The following is a 27,587-nucleotide window of genomic DNA, read 5'->3' as shown; positions in this document are numbered from 1 at the left end:
CAATATGAAGCTCAGATTTGGTTAATTTTTCTTACTTTTCTTCATATGTGTGTAGTTCAAGGTCCATGAGACCAATCTGACCATTCTTCCTGATTTTAACAGTTTCTGGATGATAAATGATGCAAAAAGTACAAAATTGCATATTTCCCCTTGTGGGACTAATGAAAGATATTCTATTCTATTCTATTCTATTCTATTCTATTCTATTCTATTCTATTCTATTCTATTCTATTCTATTCTATTCTATTCTATTCTATTCTATTCTATTCTATTCTATTCTAAATGTGCAGCTGAGCCTGATATGGAGAATCAGTTGTACTGAGGAAAACAGAATTTTATTCATTTATTTATTTTACAGATTCTGGTGCAAACGCTGTTCCTTTAATTCTGCACATTATTTATTTTGACAGATGTATATAATGTTCATATATTATGTACAAGAGCTTTATTCCTTTTTGATAACTGCATTTTGACATGTTTATATCATCAACCCAGACACCAAAACCCAGGGTTTTCCAGAAGAACACCACATAGAACCAGTATGATGGCTGTGACTCCCTTCATCTGTCAGTGGTCATCATGAGGCTGATCAGTGAGTCTTCATGCAAACTGTTGCATGTCTGACAGCAGGAGCCTCATGACAAATGTCTGGAAACAGGGGGCCCAACAAGAACTGTTGGCCCTGGGGCCCCTTAGGAGGTAAATACGGCCATGTTTAAACTTAAGCTTAAATACAATAGAAATACAAGTATGAATATATATTGATTAGTATTACGGGGACCTTTCTAAACCTGTAGAAAAGTCAACCATCCTGTGAAAGTAAGAACACTCCGCTGCCACCGGGCCTCCTGCAGTGATTCGCCCCGGAGGAAGTCCCTGCGAGCCGGACGTTTCAGGGGAGACCCACCGCTGGAGTCCGTGAATCGATTCTATGAATCTAGCGGGGGTTCGGCTGGAGGAAACTCCCACTGTGGGCGTTCCTGCCCGGTCACTATATCCAGACAATACCGTCACCGGGCGCCGCTTTTCCCACGTTTCTTTCCGGGGGGCGACAGTCGCTTGGAGTTACTCCGCCGGGACTCTAACGTTAGCTAGACCCGCTCGGACCGAGGAGTCCGGACTCATTCGGTGGATTTTAATCGGTGTAATCGGTTGGCGGGAGGCTGCTGGAGGTTCTACCGTTTAATGAGGTTTTTTACAGCCCAGGAAAGTCCTCAGAGAGCGGGTTGGAGTCCCGGATCCAGCCGGACTAGCTAACCTTTGATCCATCCACGGTTCCCGGACACAGCAGCCAAGTGACGACCCGCTCCTTCAGGTACCACAAAATATCAGGTTTTACTCCTTAAATCTGACGGGTTTTTACTTTAACAGTGTGGTAGTGAACTGCAGAGTTTCTATACGTCTGTATGTGCATGTAGAAGCTGTTTATAGTGTGTGTTTTCAAGTATTTAGACCATTAAATCAGCACACAATCACAACACTCCATTAGATTCACAGGAAAATCCTGCTTTCATGGGGATGTTGTAGGTGGAAGAAGTACTCAGAAGTACCACAGTGTAGAAGTACTCAGATCTGTAGTACCACAGTGTAGAAATACTCAGAAGTACCACAGTGTAGAAGTACTCAGATCTGTAGTACCACAGTGTAGAAATACTCTGTCACAAGCAAACATTCATTATACATAAGCTGAACATTTCCAACCTGTTGATTACTTAAACTGTCAACGTGTTTGAAGTTTTCTGCCAGTATAACTGTCTTTAGATATGCAAACGCAGTATGAACTATTTGAGCATTCAATACATCCAAGGAGATTTTTTGCTGTCTCTTTATTATACTCTTTAACATACTCTCCATAAGTCAAAAACAGTGTCAACGGCCAGAAATAATAGACTTTTGTTATGTTTTAGGTATAAAATCTTGTCTAAACCAGACGGTGAATGTTATTTAAACAAATCCCTTCATGAAAACCTTCACAATGTACAGAGATATAATTAAAACTGCAATGCTTGGTGTCTCTAGGAGCTGCTGATGTGGAGATTTCTGACTCAGAATGTGGGGAAAAGAAGTCATATTGAGGAAGCAACCTTTAAATATTTGTATTATAATTGAAATCTATGGATGCAAATCCACTAAATGTAGTAAAATAACTACTTAAATGCAATTTTTGTTGTTGTTTTCCATCCACTAGTCTGAAAGAAGACACATTATAAAGGTAAGATATTCCAGTTTGTAAAACATACTAACAGTTTTTGTCTGTAGTCACCAAGTACCGTAAGTACTCATTATGCAGAATAGCATATTTCAGAATTATATGAGTTACTGTATTATAATTACTGATGCATGAGTGGGTTGAAGCTGGTAAAGATGATTTAACTACTTCAAATCAGCTGCTTGTCATTTCAACATTAGGGATCAATATAGTTTAATCTTCGTCAATAATACTACATTATAGGTTAGTTGTTGGTAATATTTAATGTTTAGAACTAAGTCTGCAAGGCAACTTGGGTTATTAAGTAAATGTAAATGTAATACAGAAGTAGGAGTACAAAGCAGTAGAAAATAGAAATACTTTAGTAACTTGAAGTAGAGCGATAAACCCACAACTCTGTTTTAGATTATTTTGCATTAGAAGTATAATTCAGCTTTTATTGTTGGGAAATGGAGCTATTTTAACCACTTTTGATGATACTCAACCAAATATATTGAAGCATTATTTACAAAATGAACAACAAAAACAGCTTTTACTGTTGCAGCCGTAGTTACATTACAAGTAATATTACTTTAAAAGTGTCACATTCCATTTTAATGATTATTTTCATTATTTATTCATCTGTCGATTATTTTTTCAATTGTTTTGTCTATTATCTTTCAAAAAAGTCATTTAAAAGTGTCTAATAATCTGAAACTTCAAAAACAGTCAGCTCACTATGATATATAGCAAAGAAAAGGATCAAATCTTTACATTTTAGAGGCTGGAAGCACAGAATGTGTTGTATTTCTGCTTTAAACCCAAGTATTTTGTGATTATAGTCACTGGAGATCAATCTTCTATTTGTTAACTATATAATATCTAGTGTATGTGCAGGATGTCTAACTGTAGTGGAGTAAACTAGTGGATGTGAATACTTTGCTCCACCCTGCAGGTGAGCTAAATGTTATTTTTTCTGTAGTAATTAGTGCAGTTCAGTCTGACTTTCTTCATCATTTCCCAGCAGCAGTTGTTTTTAATGATACTTTGAGGCGCTCTGACTGTGGCAGTGATCTGACGCTGATATATCTCCGTTAAATCAGCTCAGTTCACCGTCTGAAATATGTCGAGCGTGTACGAGGATGCTGACTCATTTTTCCACTCGCTCTTCCAGACAATAAAGCAGCTGTTTGCTCTTGTTTGTGCGTCGCTTTCTGCCTTTTATTGAACTGTTATTCCCCCGGCAGGTTTAGATGAAGTCTGTGTGAGGTTTACGGCATCTGTTGGTGCGTTGTTTTGATGGATTCATGGATGGATGGGTGGATGGATGGGTGGATGGATTCATGGATGGATTCGTGGATGGATGGGTGGATGGATGGGTGGTGGGTGGATGGATTCATGGATGGATGGGTGGATGGATTCATGGATGGATGGGTGGATGGATGGGTGGATGGATGGGTGGATGGATGGATGGATGGATGGATTCATGGATGGATTCGTGGATGGATGGGTGGATGGATGGGTGGTGGGTGGATGGATTCATGGATGGATGTGTGGATGGATTCATGGATGGATGGGTGGATGGATTCATGGATGGATGGGTGGATGGATTCATGGATGGATGGATGGGTGGATGGATTCATGGATGGATTCATGGGTGGATGGATGGGTGGATGGATTCATGGATAGATGGGTGGATGGATTCATGGATGGATGGGTGGATGGATTCATGGATGGATGGGTGGATGGATTCATGGATAGATGGGTGGATGGATTCATGGATGGATGGGTGGATGGATTCATGGATGGATGGGTGGATGGATTCATGGATGGATGGGTGGATGGATTCATGGATGGATTCATGGATGGATGGATGGGTGGATGGATTCATGGATGGATTCATGGATGGATGGGTGGATGGATTCATGGATGGATTCGTGGATGGATGGGTGGATGGATGGGTGGTGGGTGGATGGATTCATGGATGGATGGGTGGATGGATTCATGGATGGATGGGTGGATGGATGGGTGGATGGATGGGTGGATGGATGGATGGATGGATTCATGGATGGATTTGTGGATGGATGGGTGGATGGATGGGTGGTGGGTGGATGGATTCATGGATGGATGTGTGGATGGATTCATGGATGGATGGGTGGATGGATTCGTGGATGGATTCATGGATGGATTCATGGATGGATTCATGGATGGATTCATGGATGGATGGGTGGATGGATTCATGGATGGATGGATGGGTGGATGGATTCATGGATAGATGGGTGGATGGATTCATGGATGGATGGGTGGATGGATTCATGGATGGATGGGTGGATGGTTGGGTGGATGGATGGGTGGATGGATGGGTGGATGGATGGGTGGATGGATTCATGGATGGATGGGTGGATGGATTCATGGGTGGATGGATGGGTGGATGGTTGGGTGGATGGATGGGTGGATGGATTCATGGATGGATGGGTGGATGGATGGGTGGATGGTTGGGTGGATGGATGGGTGGATGGATGGTGGATGGATTCATGGATGGATGGGTGGATGGATTCATGGATGGATGGGTGGATGGATGGGTGGATGGATGGGTGGATGGATTCATGGATGGATGGGTGGATGGATGGGTGGATGGATTCATGGATGGATGGGTGGATGGATGGCATTGGGAGTTGGTGTGTCAGTATGAAAACTATTCAAACTGCCAGTCGGCTGCAGAATCTGGAGTGTAGGTGAGGCCTTCAGCACTGGAGCTTCAACAGACGGAGAGCGTGAAACAGGCTTAGAGCTTTTATTTAAAGTATTTTAACTGTGAAATGATGAACAGGAGACAAAAACTCAAGCTTAGTAAGATAGAATCAGATTCCCCTTTGTCTTTCTTTATCTTTACTCTGAAAACCCCACCAAGATGCAGATCAGATCCCTTTAGATCCACCTGGGTCTTTACAGGAAGGTCTTTGAAGAGGTTTATCAGTTAGCAGGTCATCTCCACGCTGTCCAGTCAGCAAAGTGAATGATGTGCTGGTAGTCTGTCCACAGTGATGCCTGATTCATGGATGTTTTCTCTGCTTCATCAGTCAGTTTACTGCAGAAAAATCTGATAGTTTAACTTTCTGAAGCCTCCAGATTACCCAAATTACATGAGAAACTGAAAAAATCATCAGATTTCCAGTTTTCAGATAGTTCTTGAACTACACACCCGTGACATGCAGCTCCATCAGGAAAACGAACAAAATATAAGTTTAAAATCTTGATATTTCAATTAAAATTCTCGTGGAATGTCTGAATATGTCCTGGTATAATTAATTGACTGGCTCTAAAATATCAGAAAATGGTGAAAACATGCATCAGTTTTTTCCAAAGATGTCAAATGTCTTGTTTTGTCTGAAGGTATTCAGTTTACTGTCATAGATAAGGAACAAAACCAGAAAATATTCACATGAAGAAGCTGCAAGCACAGAACAGAGTCGACAACCAGTTGAATAGCTGATGGCTAATCAGTTAATTGTTGTAGTTTTGCACCCAGAAGCCAGTGAATTATGTGTGTTATGAAGAAATCCTCTGTGTCATAAGTAGTTGTACTTAACCTTCTGAACCCCCAAACCCATTTAAAAAATAAAATTACCAAAAAATATCACCATATTTCAGCCAGAAAGGGAAAGAATCCAATGGTCCTTCAACATATCATGCATGGCTTCTGGCTCTGCCTAGAAAAATAAACAAATCTAAACTAGAATGAAACACTCAGAATTTCTTTACTCTAAATGTGCTTGTTTCAAAATTCAGAAAAAATATAAAGCATTTGCACCTGATTGTTTCTTTAAAACCAAAACCTTCTTCCTTGTTGGTTTTGATTCTCCAGCTCGGCTCAGAAACAGTGAACAGAGGAGCAAGTTGTTGGCGATACATTCAGCATGGAGAAACATCTTTCTATTGTGTATTCTATCATCATTTTATACAAAATTTTAGTCATTTTAAACTAGTTTCATGTAACTATGGAGAAGTTTGAAGTGATTTTGGACAATTCTTAAGTAGGTTTGGACAAATTTTGAGTCACTTTTGACATTTTTTGTTACTTGAGACAGGTTTTAAACTTATTTTAAACAAGTTTTTTGTCATTTTGGACAATTTTTGATTTATTCTGGATGATTAGACAGAGTGAAGTGTAGCATGGATCAGAAACAGTGAACAGAGGAGGAAGTTGTTGGAGATACATTCAGCATGGTGAAACAGTGAGTGAAAACTGCACTACATCAATGCTGTTGACCTGAACTTGTGGAACATTACCAAGAAATAGTCCATAATGATTCAAAATCTACCCAAAATGGCAAAAACCTTTCCAATTGGCTCTGAAACTCCTCCATAATGATCAAAAATAGTCACTAGAATATTGGTCAAAAGTTGCAAAAAATGTGTCCAAAATGACTCAGAATTAGTCCAAAAGAGCAAAAAATGACTAATGTCACTTGAAAACTGATGCAAAAAGAGTCAAAGAGCAGAGTAGAGAAAAGGTCTGTAGAAGCTGTAAAACTTTATATATTCAGGTTCAAATGATGCAAAGATTAGTTCAACATTATTGAAAAAAAATATTCAAAATCACTTGATTTGACAAAAGAAATTGAAGAAAAAATGTCCAAAATGACATAAATCTTCCTAAAATAATTGGAAAAAGTCTTAAAATTGATCCAAAATGACACAAACTGTGAAAAAATGACCTGGAGACAAAAATTCAAACTACTGGATGAATAAAATAAATGCAGCATGGCTCAGAAACGTGAACAGAGGAGCAAGTAGCAGGAGCAGAAGTCATTGTGGACAGGTTTTAAGCCATTTCTGACAGATTTTTGAGTTATTTTAAATACGTTTCAAGTCATTTTGAAGGGATGCTGTTAGGGCTGGGCGATAAATCGATTTTATCGATTAATTCGAGTTTGTACTTAATGTCGATTTGTTTTAATGAAAATCGATTTTCTCATCAACATCCGCCACCAACGCCTTCCCGCTGGGCTCCCGTAGTTCAGAGTGCGCCCCCCTCCCCCCCGCGCTTGATACACAAACAACATGGCAGCGAGCGGCGCAGAGCTAAAGGTACGTGTCCACTAGATGCTATTTTCCCGCACAGCAACGCACCACATCTGAAAATCTAAAACAAGCTTTACACGGACGGCAGTCACTAGCGGACCACAACATGGTCACATGACAGCACTGACCAACAGCAGGACGCTACGTGGTCACATGACCGAGCTTTCAGCTGGACAGTCCTGCAGAGGAGTCGGATAAACACAGCGGCTCGGCCGCAAACTTTCCCTTTTATTTCAAAAACACGTCACCGAAAATATTTCTGAAAGCATTTGAGGCAGAAATAATCTGTGCAGCAGCTGAATCTGTCCTCGTTTTAGATCACTGACGCCTAGTTTAGAAGTTTGAGGACAGTTTCACGATGCGTGGAATCTCCACACGCAGCATCCAATTTGCATAAAGTAGAACAGTGATTCTCAACCTGGGGTCCGCTTTGTCTGCTCTGAGGCTGTGATGTTATAAAAAATAGATTTTTACATTCTGGATAAAGTCAGAGTAACAGACTCACTGTGTCATCACAAGTCTACTTATAAAACATTTTAAAAACACATTTATTTGGTCTTTCTTCAGGTTGGCTCTAGTTCATCCCCATTCATTAGTTTGTGTTACAGTTAGAAAATTACTGACGGAAACGGTGTCTGAAAAACGCAAAATGGGTGAAGAATAATCAGTACCTAAAAACTCCGGCTATATTCGAGAGTTACCTTAAATTTGGTTTTATTAAAGGACGAGACAGAATTATGTTATTTGTAGTGAAATGTTCGTAAATGACAGCATGAATCCAGCGAATTACGGCGACGTCAGGAAACAAAACAGTTCGGTAAAGTCGGAAAGATATTCACAAATTCGGACTTCCGGCATCAATAACTCATTAAATATACGTTGTCTAAACATAAACGATGCCTCTTTTCCATCGTAAGGTAGACAATGTGCTACAAGCCCAGTTTAATCAAAAGTAGCTGCAGAAATAACATTGGTGTCTATGAGCAGCAGGCTGTGTGACGAGTGAACAGGGACCGTCTGCAAAATGCAAAACTGCTGCAAACAGCGAAGAGACACAAATATTCAACACATTTACTGCTCCTGCTGGTCATACTACAACTCTTGGTTTAATATTAAATATTTTTTCTCATAATTGTAAGGAATTTTTTAGTTTAAAAACAATCAATAACTCTTATGCATTGTAGTGTCAACAAATTTACTGCAGCCATAAACTCTCTCCTCCTCGTCATAGTACAACTCTTGAACTCTTGGTTTGATATAAAATATTTTTTTGTAATTTTAGGGAATTTTCTATTAGTAATACAATTCAGTAACTTCCCTCTTATGTTTCGTAGTGTACTTATGTGGTGGGTGGGGCGCTGGGGCTGGGTGCAGCTTATAGGAGGGGCTCCAAGCCACACAGGTTGGGAACCACTGAAGTAGAAGTCAGTCTACTTTATGCAAATGAGCTGCAGTCCTCTCCAGGTAAACACACCTGATCACAGCAGGAAACGCACCACAACCGGACCAACATGCCACATGCAGCGCATTTCCAGCTGCGATCAGGTGTGTTTACCTGGAGAGGGCTGCAGCTTATTTGCATAGAGTAGACTGGACTCCGGGGTGCTGAGATTAGGTAGAGGGTAAAAAAAAAAAAAATAATAAAAAATCGGATAAATCGTGAATCGGGATATTTTGTGAAAAAATCCGAGATTTTTTTTTTAGGCCATATCGCCCAGCCCTAGATGGAGTCATCACAGACATAGTTTAAGGTATTTTCAACAAGTTTCAAGTGATTATTGACAAGTCTAGAGTCGTTCTGGACAGGTTTGGGGTAATTTGGACACATTTTGGACAAAATCTGACTCATCCTTGACAAATATCTCTAACATGAGGGACCACATTTCTTTTCCAGTATTGGTAACATCTGTGGACACTTGGAAAAATGTTGGACACGTTTATTCCAATTTTTTTCAGTCTTTGCAAAATGCATAATCAAAGAAATTCCACTTGATTTTTGTTGTTCTGTTTCTGTAGAGGTGCAGGACTTTATGTTGCAGTGAAAAATGAACCACAGAGAAGAAAAATGTGCAGAAACTGCCCAGAAACTTGGAGGGTTGAGCTGGACGGTGAAATCAGGACTTGTACTTGTAACAGAGTATTTAAAAACTGTTGTATTGGTACTTTTAGTGTGTTATTTCTTGCTTGTGTGAAAGTTGTTCCTGTTAGCAGCGTCCAACTAATCCTGACTGAGCTCCAGAAACCTTTTCTGTTTTTCTAATTGTGATGTCTGCAGGATTTGGCAAAAAACCTAAAATATGACTGAATGATTTTCGCTACAGGCGTTCCCTATTTTCCAACATCAGTCAGAACTTCTGTGAAATCTTCCTCCCGTCCTGCTTTAACTTTCACATACTGGATTGTTTGGACAGATAAAGTGGATGTTTGTGAGCTAATGTGAGGCTTCACATGGACAGAACTCCAGAGTCCTGAATGTGTTTCTGTTTCTGTGGTGGGTGGGAGTGTTTTTGGAAGAGCTGCTCCCATCCCAGCCAGAAGTATGAAAGCAGAAAGAGTCGCCGGCAGCTCAAAGTGATTAATTAAAGAGGCTTCTGGTGTCTTAATGCATTCGTTATGTCTCGCTCTGCCATCTGAAGGGCGAACGCCGACATCCGGCTGATCTGAAGCCTGTTTAGAGCCTCTTAGCATGATGAGTGTCATTTACTGTCCTTCACTGCTGAGATCATTTTCCTGGCTGAGCTCAAACTTCTCCAGCTACACAGAAAAAATGTTCTTTATAGTTTGGTTCAGAGGATTAAAAACAATCTGGTAGCAATGGTGGGGGAAAAATATGGTAAAAACTGTGAAATACTGCAACACAAAAGATGTAAAAGTGGTGAGAATAACTGAAAACTTCACCAGTTAACCGATTAATCAAGGAGAAAATGTGCAGATTAAGAGAGAGCATTTTTTTGCCAGTATAAAAATAGATGCAAACTGACTATAGCTGTAAATTCATTGCTTTGCAGCCACTATTTAAATTAAAACTTGCATATTCTTATAGGTTTTGGTAGTTTCAGGCAGCTTTTTTGATTACACTGTGAAAAAAATACATTTAAAAATGTAGAACAAAACATAGTCTGTAAAATGAAACCTATAAAACAAAAACAGTAATCAATAGCAGCAAGGGCATCAGAAAACATCCATTAAAAATGGTGAAAATGAAAGGAAATAGCTCTAATAATAATAATAATAATAATAATAATAATAATAATAATAATAATAATAATAATAGTTTCTTTTAAGTAAAACTGTAATTTTTTGGTCACTCATCATAAAAAAACAAATTGCAAATTTTTAATTATGATGTTATTAACAGTTTTGCTTTTCTTCAGTCAACATGTAAATGAACACTTTTTTCTGTGATATTATTAGATAATATCTGTAATTTAACTTAAAAATTACAACAAATATCTGTAAAATAATTTGACTTTTGACTGATTTAAATGCAGTAAGAAAATAGTGTAATATTACAGTCAAACACTGTAAAAAAATAATTACCATTTATAAAAATACAGATTTATGTACTAATATTTACAGTTTTAGCCTCTGTTTCTGGGGTAATGTGTAAATTAATGCTTTTTTTTATTGATTTGTCTTATTTGTAATGAAAGAATACAATAATTATGTTAAATTAGAGTAATTTGTTAAAAAGTATTTTTAAAACTGATGAAACTGTTTACTTTAGTATTTTTTACAATCATAAATATTGTTGCTGCATCAATTTTCAGCTCCCGACTATTAGTTTCCCTTTATTAAGGAGCAGACGTTCAGTTCTACACTTTGCTTTAAGATAGTCGTTAAATATCCAGTTATGAACCATTGCTGTAATTTTTGATGCAAAAATAATAAAAAGAGTTTTTTAAGGGAAGAGAGTTTGGAGACTTGCTCCACTTTAGCAGGAAAAATGAAAATGAGGCAAAGAATATTATAAAATGTTGTCAGAATCAGCAGATAAGGTGCTAAATTATATGTCTGAAATCTAAGTAGAAACCAAAACAGTAAAGAAATGACATTTTCTGAACCGACAGCTGCATGTTTGCGTCTTCAGCTCCCACGCTGAGTTCAGTTTTCACACCTTGGTCCAGACAGATGGTGTTTGTTTAAGGAATCCTGCGGTCCGAGTGTTATTCCCTGTTTGACGGATGTTCAGGTGAGCTGCAGGAGGCGACTCCAGGTGTTAAACGTTTCTGTTTGTCCACATCATCGTGTCGACGCCTCGGAGAAACAGCTGCAGGAAAGAAGTTAGAGAAAGAAAACTCTGCAGAGGAACAAAGTCTAGTGGAGGTTTCCTCATATCTTTGTAGATTTAAACAGTTCAGAAGGCTTTAGAGGAGGCTGACAAGCTGATAAAAACACAACTACGATTTAAACTGAAAAAAAAATGGCTGACTACAGCACATAAGATTAAAAAATGGTGAAAAAGCTGACGGAAAGCACATTGTCTTACAGTGTGTCAATACTGCACTATTTCATCCTCATTTCTCATCCCTGTACATACTGTAAATATTATTACTACTGTTCTATTATTATTTTACTTCTATTACTATGTCTATTGCTACATAAGCTGCTGTAACAATGTGAATTTCCCTTGGCGTGGGGAGAAATAAAGGACTTATCTTATTTGCTCTTGAAAAACATAAACGTTTAATTTTGCTGTGGTAAGTTTGAATAATTCTGAAAACTCTTAAACTGAGCTCTCTTAATTTTTAAGTCTGCAACTTTTGTCTGTTGTTTATTGAATTTGTGTTGAATATATACATTATATTAAATTTCATTTAGCGCTCAACTGTTTTTCTAATATTTGTTTCTGTGACTCTTGTCACTCTTTCACTGCAGTCTATCACTGAAGCATGTTTGCTAACGTTGCTGGAGAACATGATTTGTTGCGGCACGTTCTAGCATTATGACAAAGTTCCTGTAAGCTCCTGTAATTTGTATTTTGTATTTGTCCATATTGTGAAATCAAGAATTTGTTAGTTAATAGATAATTTAGTTTTGTGTTGGAAAATTGTGAGAAAATATATACTCTTAGTTTAGATCTCACCACCAAGAAGCAACAAACCAAAACGTCTACAGAGATAAGTGTAGAAAAATCTTCAGGAATTGTTTTAGTTTATTTGTCAAGTTGTTGATTCTTAAATGTCTGCTGGTGTTGGATAATTTTAATGCTGTCCAGAACCTCTAGAAGCAGAAACAGCTGATGAGTCGAGTGACTTAAGTCTTCCAGAAATGTTGATTCCATCTACCGTGAAGCATACCAGGCATTTTTGTTTATCAAAATGGTCAGAAGCAGCATGAAAATACACAGATTTCTGTCAAATAAGACTCACTGAATTCACCATTATCCCCTAAAACTCCTTTTAGTTCAGGAAAATACCCAAACACCTTGATTCTTTTTTACAAAAAAGACAAAAAAACTGAAAGAAATGGAAGAAACCTCAGAAGGAGCCACTGAGAAGCTCAGTTTTAACAGAATGATGCTTCCAGGAGGATGTTGAGCTGCTTCCTGATGTCAAATTTGACATGTTCTGCAGCAAAACGTGCATAAAAACATGAACTGTTAATGTACTGCTAACTTGTGTTTTAGTAACAGTTAACTGCATTTAAAAAAACAAGTTTTCGCTTCATTTGTAGCTTGCAAGTAGCTTTTCAAATCATTTTAGTAACTTTTACATCATAAATAATGTCCCTGCATCCATTAGACCCTTGGAGTTAATAAAGTATCTATCTATCTGTCTATCTATCTATCTGTCTGTCTGTCTGTCTGTCTGTCTAGACCTGCCTTTAACTAATTTACTGCTCAAATTTTCAGCTACCAACTACTAGTTTCCCTTCATTAACCCTCCTGCTGTCCTCATTTACAGGCACCAAAAAAGATTGTTTCCTTGTCTGAAAAAAATCCAAAAATTCAGCAAAACATTCCCCAAATTTCTGAAAATTTGCAAAACCTTCAGGAAGAAAATTCCAATAATTCCTTAAAAGTTTGCCTTAAAAGTTTTATTTTAAAAAAATTCCCCAAATTTGGCAAGAAAATTCTTGTAAATACTTTCAAAACATGAGTAAAAATCTTCCAAATAAATCCTAAAAATATCTAAAGTGATTCCATATATATCAGTAAAACTTCTAGTATTTTCTTTAAGAACATTCACATAAAAATCATTCAAAAAAATTTTTTCCTACATTTTCAAACTTTAAAACGGGTCAATTTTGACCCGCAGGACGACACGGGGGTTAAGGAACAGACTTTCATCTCTACGCTGATGACACTCTGCTTTAAGTAATTGAATATCCAGTTATTAACCATTTCTTTCATTTTAAACGTAAAGACAGTAAAAATAAAAGTCAAATGTTTGCAGATTTCAGCCTCTCATGTCAGATGCTTTACAGTGTTTTGTTACTGTCCGTCCAGCAGGAAGGTCATCGTATTGTAACTCTGCTTTGGAAACTTCTGGACAAACACAATCTGCAGTAAACTCTGGGAAAGGTGCCTTGTTTTCTAACGTTCCTGCATCTTTCTGCAGATTGTTGCCGTCTAGACGTCGCAGGTCACGATGCGTCGCCTCCTGCTGCTGCTTCCCTGCATCCTGCTGCTGCTGCTGCAACTTCCTGCTGCTCAGAGTCGACCGGCCACCGACGACGGAGATACAGGTAAGAAGATTCACAGGTGTTCACGGAGATTCACTGTTTCAGGAAAACATCTAAATGTGGCTTAAAATGGGACTCTTTAAAATCTAGAACTGGTTCATTTATCCAAAGTTTAAAACAGCAAATTCTTCCATTGAAGTGATGCAAGATGATGCAAAAAACAACAAATATTCATGTTGATTAGCTGAAAGTTTACAAATTTTTTTTGAGTATGTAAACTGACTGACTAATAGGCTTATTTTAAAATTTACTTACAATTAGTGTTGTTTTTGATCACAATTTGAAACATAAACACGTTTTTTTCCCCCCAATTAAATAATAATAAAACATGTTTGCAGGCATTTTGTTAAATCCAAAGTTAGTTTAGAATATTATATGAAAAAAACACTGTAAAACATCTGATATGAATAGCTATTTGACTTTTGTTTTTACTCTCTTTGCGTTCTAAATTATAGAAATGATTAATAACTGGATATTCAGTCACTACAGTAAAGCAGAGTGTCATCAGCATAGAACTGAAAAGGTGTTCCATAATGAAGGGAAACTAAAAGTCGGGAGCTGAAAATTAAACTTTAAACAGCTCGTTTAAGATACTTGTTAGGATTTTTGATCAAATTTCAAAACAATCAAAAAGATCAAAAATCAGATTCAATGTTTAGACTAGACAACTGGATGGATGTAAAACTGATCTGGTGTCAGTTTTTGTCAGAACTCAGATGTGTTTTTCCTCCTAAATGTCATGTAGACAAGTTCTGACGTTCAGAAATGATGTTGATCTTTTGTGCTGAATTTGAGTTTTTGTCACATTTTCAGCTGTTTTGTGGTAGTTTTTTGGTACTTTCAGTGGTAATTTTGATACTTTTAGTGGTAATTTTGGTCCTTTTTGTGGTGATTTTGCATGTTTTTCCTGGCATATTTGAACCTTTCACGGTAGTTTTGGCTCTTTTTGGGGTGATTTTGTGTCTTTTTGTGCTAATTTTGGTAGTTTCTGTGGTTATTTTTTATGTTTTTTTGTGCCAAATTTGAGTTTTTATTGCAATTTCACCTGTGTTGTGGTAGTTTTGGTGCTTTCATGCTTTTCATTTGGTCGTTTGTGTGGTGATTTTTCCTTGTTTTTGCTGGCATATTTTGAACGTTTCAGGGAAATCTTGGCTCTTTTTGGGGTAATTTTGAAAGTTTTTTGTGCCAAATTTGAGTTTTTGTCGCAATGGCACCCGTTTTGTGGTAATTTTTGTCCTTTTTGTGGTGATTTTGCATGTTTTTCCTGGCATATTTGAACCTTTCAGGCTAGTTTTGGCTGTTTTGGGGGTGATTTTGTGTCTTTTTGTTGTAATTTTGGCCATTTTTTTGGTGAAATGATGGAAAAAGTCCGTTAAAAAGTGATTTATCTGGACCCTCCTCTACGGACTTCAAGGACCTGGAACTCTGGAAGTATTCACAGTTTGAAGGTAGAACTCCTTAATAAAGTTACTGTCGATGAAGAACTATCAGTCCAATTAAAATTTGTGATTGAAGTTTTGATCAACAGTCATAATAAATGTCTTAACAAGCTGTGTGAAGTTTGGTTCTCATCTGGCGACTATTAGTTTCCTGTCCGTTTCTATGCTGATGACACTCTGCTTTAAGAAAGTCATTGAATATCCAGAACCAGCTGATTCTGAGGATGTCAGGAAGGAACTTCAGTACTATTTGGTTGACTTTTTGTGCCAACTTTGAATTTTTGTCACAATTTCACGTTTTGTGGTGATTTGGGGTGTTTTCCTGGCATATTGGAATCTTTCAGGCTAGATTTGGCTGTTTTTGGGGTGATTTGGTGACTTTTTCTAGTAAATTTGGCCCTGTTTGTGGTGATTTTTCTAAGTGAAACTAAACTTAAAGACTGGAAGCCAGAAAGGAGAACGTCCCCTGGAGAAAGTTCTAGAGTAGACCTACCAACAACTGAAGAAAATTCTAGAGTAGACCTACCAACAACTGAAGAAAATTCTAGAGTAGACCTACCAACAACTGAAGAAAGTTCTAGAGTAGACCCACCGACAACTGGAGAAAGTTCTAGAGTAGACCCACCGACTACTGGAGAAAGTTCTAGAGTAGATCTACCGACAACTGGAGAAAGTTCTAGAGCAGACCTACCGACAACTGGAGAAAGTTCTAGAGTAGACCTACCGACAACTGGAGAAAGTTCTAGAGTAAACCTACCGACAACTAGAGAAAGTTCTAGAGTAGACCTACCCACAACTGTAGAAAGTTCTAGAGTAGACCTACCCACAACTGTAGAAAGTTCTAGAGTAGACAACTGTACTATAACTCTTTGATCAAAAATCATAACAAGTGTCTTAACGAGTTGTGTGAAGTTAAAGTTGATGACTATTAGTTTCCCGTTCGTTTCTACGCGGATGATACTCTGCTTTAAGAAAGTCATTGAATATCCAGAACCAGCTGATTCTGAGGAGGTCAGAAAGGAAAACAAACCAAAATCCAACCATCTGGACACTATAAAAGTCTTTTTTTTGTTTTGGTTTTGTCGCATCCTCTGATGTAGAAATCACTTACTGGTCTTTAACTGGTGCGTCAGCCTCATTTTAACTGGTGTTTGCGGCCCGTCCTGCTCTTTGTTTCACATCTGATCCCAGCTGTGGTTTCACTCTCTGCATTATATAAAAACTTGTAAAACTTTCCAGTGAGAGAATTCTCTTTAATGGGAAAGTGACTTCTTTTTTCAAGGTTTGGCTGTTTTTGGAGGCATCTGAAGTTGGTTAGGGTGATTTTTTTTTTTCCTGGTGTAACCGAGGTTTGGCTCTCGGGGTGCTGGTTATGGTCTGTATATCCTGTCCAGACTCACTAACAGATGCAGACTCAGGCTCTCTGTGGGGATTCAGGCCTCCAGAAAAGCCTCGTTCTGTTTGTTTGCGAGCGTCTGCATGTATATACCTCTGGAGCGCCGCTTCGTTCCGACCATCTGGACTCCAGCTGAGCCCGGCTCTACGCGATACTGTTGTTTTTCAGCCTGTAAATTCTTGTTTTTCTCCCAGTCGAGAACAAAATTTAGCCTCTCTGCTGCCGTCTCTGCTTTTTAAACAAAACCTGCTTTCAATTTTCCACCGAGGTTTGTGAAATCCAACCGCTCTCTGAATAAATATCCCTCCGCTCTGCTCAGTTCTGGTAAAAAAAAAAAAAAAAAGAAAACATCCAACGGTGTTGCACAAGATACAGCAATCTGCATTTTCATGGCTGTCTCCGAGGATTTTTCTGTCTGTTTGAGGATTTATGCAGCAAAAAAAAACTCTTATTAAGCTGCAGTGACGAGAAACTGCTCTAATAAGTTGATTATTATTAGTTTCAAGGAAACTTTTGTTGTTTTGTTTCTCATTTTTGTCATTTTGTGTCTCGTTTTTATTTAGTCTTTTTTGTTATTTTATTTCATATTTTTGTCATTTTGTGTGTCATTTTTGTCACTTTGTGTCTTGTTTTTATTGTTTAGTGTCTCTTTTTTGTCATTTTGTTTCATATTTTTGTCATTTTGTATAATTTTTGTTGTTTTGTCTCATTTTTGTTGTTTAGTGTCTCATTTTTGTCATTTTATGTGTTGTTTTTGTCATTTTGTTTCATATTTTTGTCATTTTGTGTCTTGTTTTTGTAATTTTGTCTCATTTTTTACTTATTTTGTGTCTCATTTTTGTCGCTTTGTTTCATATTTTTGTCATTTTATGTGTTGTTTTTGTCATTTTGTTTCATATTTTTGTCATTTAGTGTCTTGTTTCTGTCATTTTGTGTCTTGTTTTTGTCATTTAGTGTCTTGTTTTGTCATTTTTGTGTCTGATTTTGTCATTTTTGTGTCTGATTTTGTTGCTGTGTTTCCTGTTCCAGTTTTACAACTTACATTAAATGGTCAAATATATTCTGACACCTGGCTGTTATGCAGACATCCTTTAATGTTTAGTTCTAATGTTCTCTGAAGGTTTCCACAACACTTTGGAGTTGATTTGACTGATTTAAATCTTGCAGAAAATCAAAACCATCAGCCTACTGTCCATTTCTGTTAGGTAGCGTCGAGCAGCTCCTGCACAAACAGTCTTTGGGGGTCTTTCTGGTTTAATAAGTGAAACATCAGCCTCCAATTACTGCTGTTTTCCTGCTGTTAATGGTGGAGGCTGGAGGTTGGAGGTCTCTGAAGTTTAGGAAGTGGTTTCTCTGTGGCGACGAGCTTCTGTCTGCACAAACACTAAAACCAACTCAGACCATCTTCAGTCTGACGGTTGTTTGGTTATTTGGTGAATATTGATTTGGTTGATCACATTTAAACTCTGGGCTAAAGGATAACTTTAGTTTTTGGGTTAAAAGTTTCCTACAGAAGCTGAGTCATCATTTTCTTTCACTCCAATCTGTGGCTTAATGTTTGAAGCCATAACTTCAGGAATAATGTAGCTGGAGTCCTGAAATTTTGCAGATTCGTTGATATCTACATCTGGTCTCCAATGGTACAACCCTGCTTTGATAGAATAATACAAACCTGATATTTGATGGTGTAAAATTGGTAAAAAAAAATTTCAATGTTTCTGTTGACTTTGATAGTCAACCAACCACAGATTATTTCTCAACCATTGATCCATATATTGGTGAGAAGAAAATGACGCCAAAATCGACTCTTAAAGAACTTTTAACTCAAAAAGTTACAAGACCCGTGACCAAATCCTTCGCGTGTTTTACTGAATAACCTGCACACAAAACAAATCTGGCAAATGTGAGATGGTCAGACGTGAACTGTTGACTCCAGAGGTGAATCCACAAACTGGTTAAACTCTGAACCACTTCCTGTCAGGTTAAAGTCTGAACCACTTTGTGTTTCAGGCGATGCTCTCAAGTCCTCGGAGGACGAAGAGGACGACGAGTCATCATCGGAGGAGAACAAACTGTCTAACGAGCTGTCGACGAGCAACGAGAAGCTGCAGCGTGAGCCTCCGCCGCCTCATTCTGTCTGTGCTGTGTTTGAGTCTGGCTGATGATCGTAATCAGGATGTTTACCTCTCGCCTTTAGCGCTGGCGCCTCAGTGGGTGTCGCCTGAGTGGATGGATAAGAAGCTGCATGCCGTCCCGGCCAGCAAGACAGTGAAGTTGAAGTGCCAGGCGACCGGAAACCCGCCTCCAACGCTGCGCTGGTACAAGAACGGGAAGGAACTGAGGAAGGACCAGAGGATCGGAGGGTTCAAGGTGGGTTAGCAGCTCTACGAAGGAAACATCAGAGCTCCAAACTGTTGGTTTAAAGACATCTAATCCGTCTTCTTCTGGGCTTCTCAGATCAGAGACCACATGTGGACTCTGATAATGGAATCAGTGGTTCCGTCTGATAAAGGAAACTACACCTGTGTGGTGGAGAATGAATATGGAAGCCTGAAACACACCTACCAGCTGGATGTAGTTGGTAAGAGGATCATCTGTGCAGAGATGTTAATGAATAATCGATTAATTGATTAATGGCTGGTAACAAATTAACCATCTGAACTCCAAAACCTGCCAGTGGGTTTGAAAGACATGTTTTCTTTTAAAAAATCACCAAAATGATGCCATTTATTAATAACAAATTGTAAAAATTGAGGGAATAAAATCGTTGGAGATTCAGTTTTCCCACAGTCCTTGAACTAATCAGCTGTTGTTCTGAACCCCTGTTTTCTACAGAACGTTCTCCTCACCGGCCGATCCTTCAGGCCGGACTTCCAGCCAACCAGACTGCAGTCGTCGGCAGCGACGTGTCGTTTGTTTGTCGAGTTTTCAGCGACCCACAACCTCACATCCAGTGGCTGAAACACATCACGGTCAACGGCAGCAGAGTGGGACCAAACGGACATCCATATGTCCTGGTCCTGAAGGTAGCAACAGCGAGAACGTTCACTTCTGTAGATCCTGTTAATTCAACAACCACCGCGAAAGAAGACAGAAATTCAATGAATTGTCTTCTGGAGAAGCTTGAATATTTAGCCTGCAGAGGAATTTAAAGTATCATAGAAGCTTCACATTAAAGAAGCTATTTTGAACAAAGATAAAGTTAAACAAACTGTGAGAATAGTTGATGATTAATTTAAGAGTTGAGGCTGTATTTGACAGAATAATTAGGGATGTTCTCTACAGCCAGAGATCCATAACGATATTTAATTCTGGATCTGGAGACTTTTTAAATGTGTTCAAAGCTGCAAAAAGCTCTGGATGATTAGAAAACATGGCAGCAGTCATTAGATCTCCACACTGATCCAGAACCAAAGCTGCTTCGGTTGTTGGTGCCTCTTTCTGCTTCAGATTGATTTACTGCCGTCTGTCTTTGTTTTACCTTCACTCGCTGGCTGTTGCATGACTCGGTTTGTCTCTGACAGCAGAGTTGACCACATCTGTGGAGTTTTGAGGCTTCACCATGAAAGACTGTTTGGTTTGCTGTGGGAGGCCTGCAGCCAGCTGCCTCGCACGGACCTTTATTTTCCTTCAGCAATCTAAAGAGAGGCTCAGCACTGCAGATTTATTGGTAGAAGAACAAGTTTGAAACAGAGTCTGATCAGTTTTTAATCATTTCTGAAACAAATTATGAGAACAAACCCCAAACTGAACTGGATCAATACCAAGAAGTTAGAATGGGAAGATAGAAGGTATGAAATCACAAGACAAATAACAAAACATCACAATAAGCTTGAGACAGTTGGGTCAAAATCAATAAAACTTCCCCCTAAACCTCCTCAGAACATCTGGTTCTTCATCTCCTGTAACTTTATCAACGGTCAGACTTCTACCTTCATACTGGGAGTATTTCCAGAGTTACAGGTCCTTGAAGTCCATAGAGGAGAACGTCCCCTGGAGAAAGTTTTAGTGCCTTCAGAACTCAGCTTATTTTTGATCTTTGACCAAACAGGAAGTTTAACAAATGAGTTTGTTTCTGTTTGTTTCTCAGACTGCAGGTTTGAACACGACGGATAAGGAAATGGAGGTTCTGACTCTGAAAAACGTGAGTCTGGATGATGCAGGTGAATACACCTGTCTGGCGGGGAACTCCATCGGCCTGGCGTATCACTCTGCGTGGCTCACGGTGGTCAACGGTACTTTGACGAAGCTTCAGCAACTCCAGAACTTAATAAAACCCTCTGTTTTTCTGTTAAAGTTCATGTTCTCCGTCCTCAGAGCTGCCGCCGGCGCCGCTGCCCTCCCAGACCTACCTGGAGATCTTCATCTACTGTCTCGGCTTCTTCATCGTCATCATCCTCACCGCCACCGCCGTGATCTGCCGGCTCTGCTGCACCCCAAAGAAGAGCGACTTCAGCAGCCAACTGGCCGTCCAGAAACTGGCCAAGACCATCCCTCTGAGGAAACAGGTGAGGGTCTACCTGTCCGAGTCCGGCTTCGCCCTCAGCTGGACAGACGCTGACGTCTTCTCTCTGCAGGTCTCCGTCGAGTCTTCGTCCTCGCTGCAGTCAGGAAAGTCTTTGATGCGTCAGTCTCGACTCTCCAGCGCCGCCGCCACCATCCTGGCTGGAGTGTCAGAGTACGAGCTTCCCTACGATCCGCTCTGGGAGCTTCCTCGGGATCGGTACGACGGTTTTTAACTGCAAACACTGATTCTCTTATGTTGTGCGATCGTGAACATTTCTTTTCTGAGCTTCTCTGTCAGACCTGGTCGTTTGTTTCCTCATGTGGTGGACTGTATTCGTTCTCCTCAGGTTGACTCTGGGTAAACCTCTGGGCGAAGGGTGTTTCGGTCAGGTGGTTCTGGCCGAGGCTATCGGGATCGACAAAAACAAACCGACTCGTCTCACCAAGGTGGCCGTGAAGATGCTCAAAGGTGAGAGGAAGACTCTGATCGAAGGGATTTGTCCTTGGGAGTACATCACAGTGCAAAAGAGTGAGGCAATAACAAGACAACAACAAAACAATAACAAGACAACAGGGCAAAAGATGTACAACATAAATACAAAAAACAGCATCAATAGAATCGTTAACCCTCCTTGGAAGTTTTCCGTTTTGCTATTCAACATTGAATCATGGTCAATTTAATTTGGCTTTTTGGACAAGAATTTACAATAAAAAAGAAAAGTTACAAGAAAGAGACTAGAGGGAGGCCACCAAGACTCAAATGACTCCTCTGAAGGAGTTCCAGGTTCAGCAGCTGAGATGTTAGAGACTGTTCATCCAACAACTGTTGTCTGTTCTTCACCAGTCAAAGCTTTATGGAGACAAAGAGAAAGACTCTGTTGGAAAAAGCTCCAATTAAATCTGGACTAGAGTTCACCAGAAGACATGTGGAGATTCTGAAGACACCTGGAAGAAGGTTCTTTGGTCTGAGGAGACCAGGATGGAGCTTTATGTCCACCAGACTAGATGATGTGATTGATGGACAGCAAATACTGAACATCATCACAAACACACCATCCCCACTGTGAAGCACGGTGGTGGCAGCATCATGATGTGAAGCATGGTGGTGGCAGCATCATGACATGAAGCATGGTGGTGGCAGCATCATGATGTGAAGCATGGTGATGGCAGCATCATGATGTGAAGCACGGTGGTGGCAGCATCATGACGTGAAGCATGGTGGTGGCAGCATCATGACATGAAGCATGGTGGTGGCAGCATCATGATGTGAAGCATGGTGATGGCAGCATCATGACATGAAGCATGGTGGTGGCAGCATCATGATGTGAAGCATGGTGGTGGCAGCATCATGACATGAAGCATGGTGGTGGCAGCATCATGATGTGAAGCACGGCAGTGGCAGCATCATGATGTTCCTCAGCAGCAGGTAGAGGGTAAATGAAATCCCGGAGGACGACCTAATGCAGTCTGAAGGGAACTGAGACTTGGAGAAGATCAGTTTTCTATCCAGAATAAGGAACAAACCTGTAAATGATTTCTGTTTTTCTGCTCCATTCAGTCTGAATGAGTTTAATTTATATTTTTAATACCTTGATGTTGTTTCAGCCGACGCCACAGAGAAGGATCTGTCTGACCTGATCTCTGAAATGGAGATGATGAAGATGATCGGCAAACACAAGAACATCATCAACCTGCTGGGCGCCTGCACCCAGGACGGTGAGTGTGGTTCTGTCTGAATATAACTTAAATCTGCAGGTTCTCTTTCCGGTACTAACCGGTTTGCTCTGTTCTGGACCAGGTCCTCTGTACGTGGTGGTGGAATACGCCTCTCAGGGGAACCTCCGGGAGTATCTGCGATCCCGCCGCCCGGCCGGGTTGGAGTACTGGAGCGGGTCGAGGCAGGTGTCGCTGGGCAGCGTGGAGGTCCGAGAGCTGGTGTCGGCCGCCTACCAGGTGGCCAGAGGGATGTCCTACCTGGCCTCAAAGAAGGTCAGAAAATCCTTTCTGCTGTCAGGAAGTCACGTTGAATTTACATATTTGCTTTAAAAATGACTGAATATGAATGTATAAGGATGAATTTAAAGTTCTGTGTATCTGAGCTCTTTGAATTTGTGTTCTATTTCATTTGTGGGGCCCAGTTGGTTCATTCTGATCAGTTTAAGAAAAGGCAAACTAATACTACAACCTAATCAACCGGGGAAGTTATTGAAGAAATAACTATGATATATTACTACAAATTTAAAAAAGAAGCTAAATAAAGACTAGAAGATCAGTCATCACAAACCCAACATCCCCACTGTGAAGCATGGTGGTGGCAACATGATGATATGAAGCACGGTGGTGGCAACATCATGATTTGAAGCATGGTGGTGGCAACATGATAATATGAAGCACGGTGGTGGCAACATCATGATTTGAAGCATGGTGGTGGCAACATGATGATATGAAGCACGGTGGTGGCAGTATCATAATGTAAAGCATGGTGGAGGCATCATCTCTTCTTCTTTGTTCAGTGTATTCATAGGGATCTTGCTGCCAGAAATGTCCTCGTCACCGATGACAACGTGATGAAAATCGCCGACTTCGGTCTGGCCAGAGACATCCACCACATCGACTACTACAAGAAGACGACAAACGTACGACAAACTTTAACGTTAACTCAGTGAATATAAATAAACTGTGACAACATGCTGACGTTTTTAAATTCCCTGCAGGGTCGGTTACCGGTGAAGTGGATGGCTCCTGAAGCTTTATTCGATCGCATCTATACGCACCAGAGCGACGTGTAAGTGACTGAAGATTCATGTTTATTTATTTAACTTGTTTGTGCTGCAGCGCCCCCTGCTGTGTGGAGACTGAAGAGTCCAAACAAGCTGCAAGCACATTCAATTTTAATTTAAATTTTCAGTGGATTTGTGATGAATTTCGTTCATAAATGTGCTTTTAAACATCAGATAACTTCACTAATGGGGACAGAACGTCACCACAGCTCTTAGAATTTCCATTAAAACAGTTTCTAGTTAACTGTTTTACCTGCACAGGTTAATTTTCATGACGTTTTTCACTGTTTCAGGTGGTCTTTCGGGGTCCTGCTGTGGGAGATTTTCACCCTCGGAGGGTCTCCTTATCCCGGCGTCCCGGTGGAGGAGCTGTTCAAGCTGCTGAAGGAAGGACACCGGATGGAAAAACCTTCAGCCTGCACTCAGGAGCTGTAAGTTTATTAAAATAAATCACAAACCTACTCTCAAAAACAGCTCTTAAATAGCATTAAACCACATAATTATATGAATAATTTCAACACTGGAGCCACAGGATGGTTTACAAAAAAGATTAACAACAAAACATTACATTTTACAATCAGAATTCTCAAAAAAATGGATGTAAACAAAGAAAAAAGAGCAACAGTAAAACTTTAATTAAATAAACTTCTGCTACTATAGCTAGCAAGTTATGAAATATAATAAAACATGTAATCAAATTTTAGGTGATAAATTCATCATAATGTGAAGCATGGTGGTGGCAGCATCATGATATGCAGCACGGTGGTGGCAGCATCATGATGTGAAGCATGGTGGTGGTAGCATCATGATGTGAAGCACGGTGGTGGTAGCATCATGATGTGAACCACGGTGGTGGTAGCATCATGATGTGAAGCACGGTGGTGGTATCATCATGACGTGAGGCATGGTGGTGGCAGCATCATAATGCTCTGATTGAAGATCCTTCCGTGATAAAACTGAACTCTGTTTCCAGGTATCTGATGATGAGGGATTGTTGGAACGCCGTTCCATCCAGACGACCGACTTTTCAGCAGCTGGTGGAAGATTTAGATCGAACACTTTCCCTCATGGCCAACCAGGTAACATCCAGAGTTTTATTCAGTAAAACACACAAATATTAACATGAATTATCAGCACAAGTGGTTAGATTCAAGTTTCTAAAGAAAGACGTCATAAGTGTTGGGTTGTTGACAAGTTTCGAATCCTGTGAATCGCAGGTCTGCTGAATCTAGAGAGTCTCAGGTTGTTGTTGGGCCTCGAGCCCCGCTTGTCTTTGGTCTTTGATGAAACATGAGTCTTTGTTCGTTGACAAACCTCGAGTCGTGTGAATAATCTGAGAGCCTCAAGTTGCATGAATCTCGGGAGCTATGAGTCGTGTGAATCTGGGTTCTTTGGCACACATCAAGTCACAAGAGTCTTGGGTTATTGTCGAGCCTCGACTCGCATCAATCTCTGTTTTTTGACAAACCTCAAGTTGCATGAATCTCAGTTTCTAGACGTGCCTCAAGTAAATGTCAGGTCGATGGCAAGCGTAGAGTCATCAGAGTTGAGTCCCGCGTGTCTGTTGTGGTTGATGACCATCAAGTTGCATGAATCTCTGGTTGTGGTCGAGCGTCGAATCATTTTGAGTTACTGACGAACCTCAAGACGGATGAATCTCAGTTGTTTGACAAACCTCGAGTCACGAGAGTCTTGGGTTATTGTCGAGCCTTCGAGTCGTGTCAATCTCTGCTTTTTGACAAACCTCAAGTTGCGTGAATGTTGAGTTGTTGATGAGCCTCGAGTCACATGAATGTTAAGTTGTCAAAGAACCTCAAGAGGAGTGAATATCATTTCATTGACAAGTCTCAAGTTGCGTGGATGTTGGGTTATTGATGAGCTTCAAGTCGTGTCAATCTCTAGTCCTTGACTGTCCTTGAATCTCGTGAGTGTCAAGTTGTTGTTGGGTCCTTGAGTTGTGTGAATTTCAGGTCGATGGCAAACGTTGAGTCATCGGAGTCTTGTGTGGTTGGCAAACCTCGAGTCATGCAAGTCTTGGGTGGTCGCAGGAATTTCTGTAACTTCACAAACCTTGAGCTTTATCAGTCTTCAGTCATTACAGAGCCTCGGGTCGAATCTCAGGTTGCTGTCGAGCCTTGAGCAACTGAAGCTTTTGGTCTTTGATGAGTCTTGATTCATGCAAGGTTTAGGTTGTTGGTGGGTCTGGGGTCGCGCAAGTCTCGAGTTGTAGAAATGGAGTGGTGCGAGTTTTGAGTGGTCAATAATTTTCAGGTCGGGTATTTGTAAGTCTTTCACAAGCCTCAAGCTGCTTGAGTCTTCTGTCATTTACGGGTGTTGAGTTGCACAAGTCTTGGGTGGCTGACGGACCTTGAGTCTCGGGTCATTGACGAGTCTAAAGTCTCTTGATTTTTCTGGTTGTTGAGGAGCCTCGAGTCATCAGAGTCTAATGTTGATGAATCTTGAGCCTCAGGTCCTCATTGATGTGCCTCTAATCATGATTTAGAGGTGAGAATAAATCCCTGGGAATCTCTACCACTCAGTTAAACCTCTTGGATGAGGACAAAATGCTTTCAAGAAATGAAACAGTCTTTGGTTAGTGTCAAGCCACGAGTCACGAGTCTTGGGTTGTTTGCAAAATGTCTTCAAGAACTAAAAACAAGTCCAGTTACCTTCTACTGAAGCACTGAAGTTTGCAGGAGTGTTTTCCATTTTTGTAAATTTAACCAAAGCTGCCTAAAAAAATGTCCTAAAAAGTCCTAAATGTGGCCTCCATACACCTCCATTAACCTCCATAAACCTCCGTTAACCTCTAAAAATCCTGTTCTGACTCTGTGGTTCTGCCTCTTCAGGAGTACCTGGATCTGGCGGTCCCTCTGGTCCAGTACTCTCCGGTCCAGTACTCGTCAGTCGACCCGTCGGTCCCGTCTTGTTCCTCCCCATAGCCGTCGTGGGATCTTTCTTCCTTCCTGTTTCCTGAACGGCGCCGGGCGGCGGCGTCCAATTGGAGGCTGAGGAGCTCAGAGTAGCTGCTTGACAGCAGCCTGATGTGAAGAACATCTGGACTGAGCTGGACTCCCTACCGAGGCCTCCGGAAACACCAGTTCTCCTCCTAAAGGTGGAAAGATGCTGACAGGGGAACAACTGGATCCTGAGTTCCAGAATCCCTGTAAATACTGTAAATAAAACCTGGATCCATTAGAGACACGACGGATAAACAAAGATGACAAAAATAGCCAACAGAACGTAGAAACCAGCCTGTCAGTGATCAGAACCGTTATAGAAGAACTTCCATGTGTTTTTGTGTATTTTATTTATTGTTCTGTGCAGTGATGTCATGTTGCCAAAGTCGACGTTGCACTTAACCTCCAGCCTGCTTCATGAATGTGTAAAATAACGGATTAACAGTATTAAAAGGTTCTTTGGTTTTTATTGTTCTGATTTATTGAATGAAATGTTTGTAGATTGGTACATCTGTTCATCACCAGGCTGGATGGAAATGCTCTTCA

At 40.2% G+C, this 27,587-nt stretch overlaps 1 protein-coding gene across 2 annotated transcripts; it reads left to right on the top strand.

The window, feature by feature from the left end:
• Positions 1-856: 856 nt before the first annotated feature.
• On the top strand, positions 857-27,510 carry fgfr1b (fibroblast growth factor receptor 1b). 2 transcript variants are annotated; one of them, XM_055004086.1, is made up of 18 exons: positions 857-1,315; positions 2,189-2,212; positions 13,837-13,963; positions 18,806-18,907; positions 18,993-19,165; positions 19,253-19,376; positions 19,631-19,821; positions 20,886-21,030; positions 21,113-21,303; positions 21,373-21,518; positions 21,649-21,770; positions 22,907-23,017; positions 23,100-23,290; positions 23,815-23,937; positions 24,016-24,086; positions 24,375-24,512; positions 25,055-25,160; positions 26,931-27,510. In XM_055004086.1, exons 3-18 carry the CDS (start codon positions 13,867-13,869, stop codon positions 27,021-27,023), a joined length of 2,124 nt encoding a protein of 707 aa, XP_054860061.1. In that variant the 5' UTR covers positions 857-1,315; positions 2,189-2,212; positions 13,837-13,866; the 3' UTR covers positions 27,024-27,510. The 2 variants fall into 2 exon arrangements, with proteins under 2 accessions (XP_054860061.1, XP_054860060.1); XM_055004085.1 differs by lacking the exon at positions 2,189-2,212.
• The last annotated feature ends 77 nt before the right edge of the window (positions 27,511-27,587 follow it).

The sequence above is a fragment of the Amphiprion ocellaris genome, chromosome 17, assembly GCF_022539595.1.
Source record: "Amphiprion ocellaris isolate individual 3 ecotype Okinawa chromosome 17, ASM2253959v1, whole genome shotgun sequence".
In the NCBI taxonomy this organism is placed as follows: domain Eukaryota; kingdom Metazoa; phylum Chordata; class Actinopteri; family Pomacentridae; genus Amphiprion; species Amphiprion ocellaris.
Note: the sequence above shows the minus strand (reverse complement) of the source record. Positions and strands in the feature narration are given on the sequence as shown.

What these genes read in the sequence shown, in the direction of transcription:
- fgfr1b (XM_055004085.1), top strand. Translation starts at nt 13,867, where the DNA reads ATGCGTCGCCTCCTGCTGCTGCTTCCCTGCATCCTGCTGCTGCTGCTG. An exon ending in CACCGACGACGGAGATACAG is followed by an intron (nt 13,964 to 18,805) that starts GTAAGAAGATTC and finishes TTTGTGTTTCAG; the next exon opens with GCGATGCTCTCAAGTCCTCG. An exon ending in GGCCGTGAAGATGCTCAAAG is followed by an intron (nt 21,771 to 22,906) that starts GTGAGAGGAAGA and finishes ATGTTGTTTCAG; the next exon opens with CCGACGCCACAGAGAAGGAT.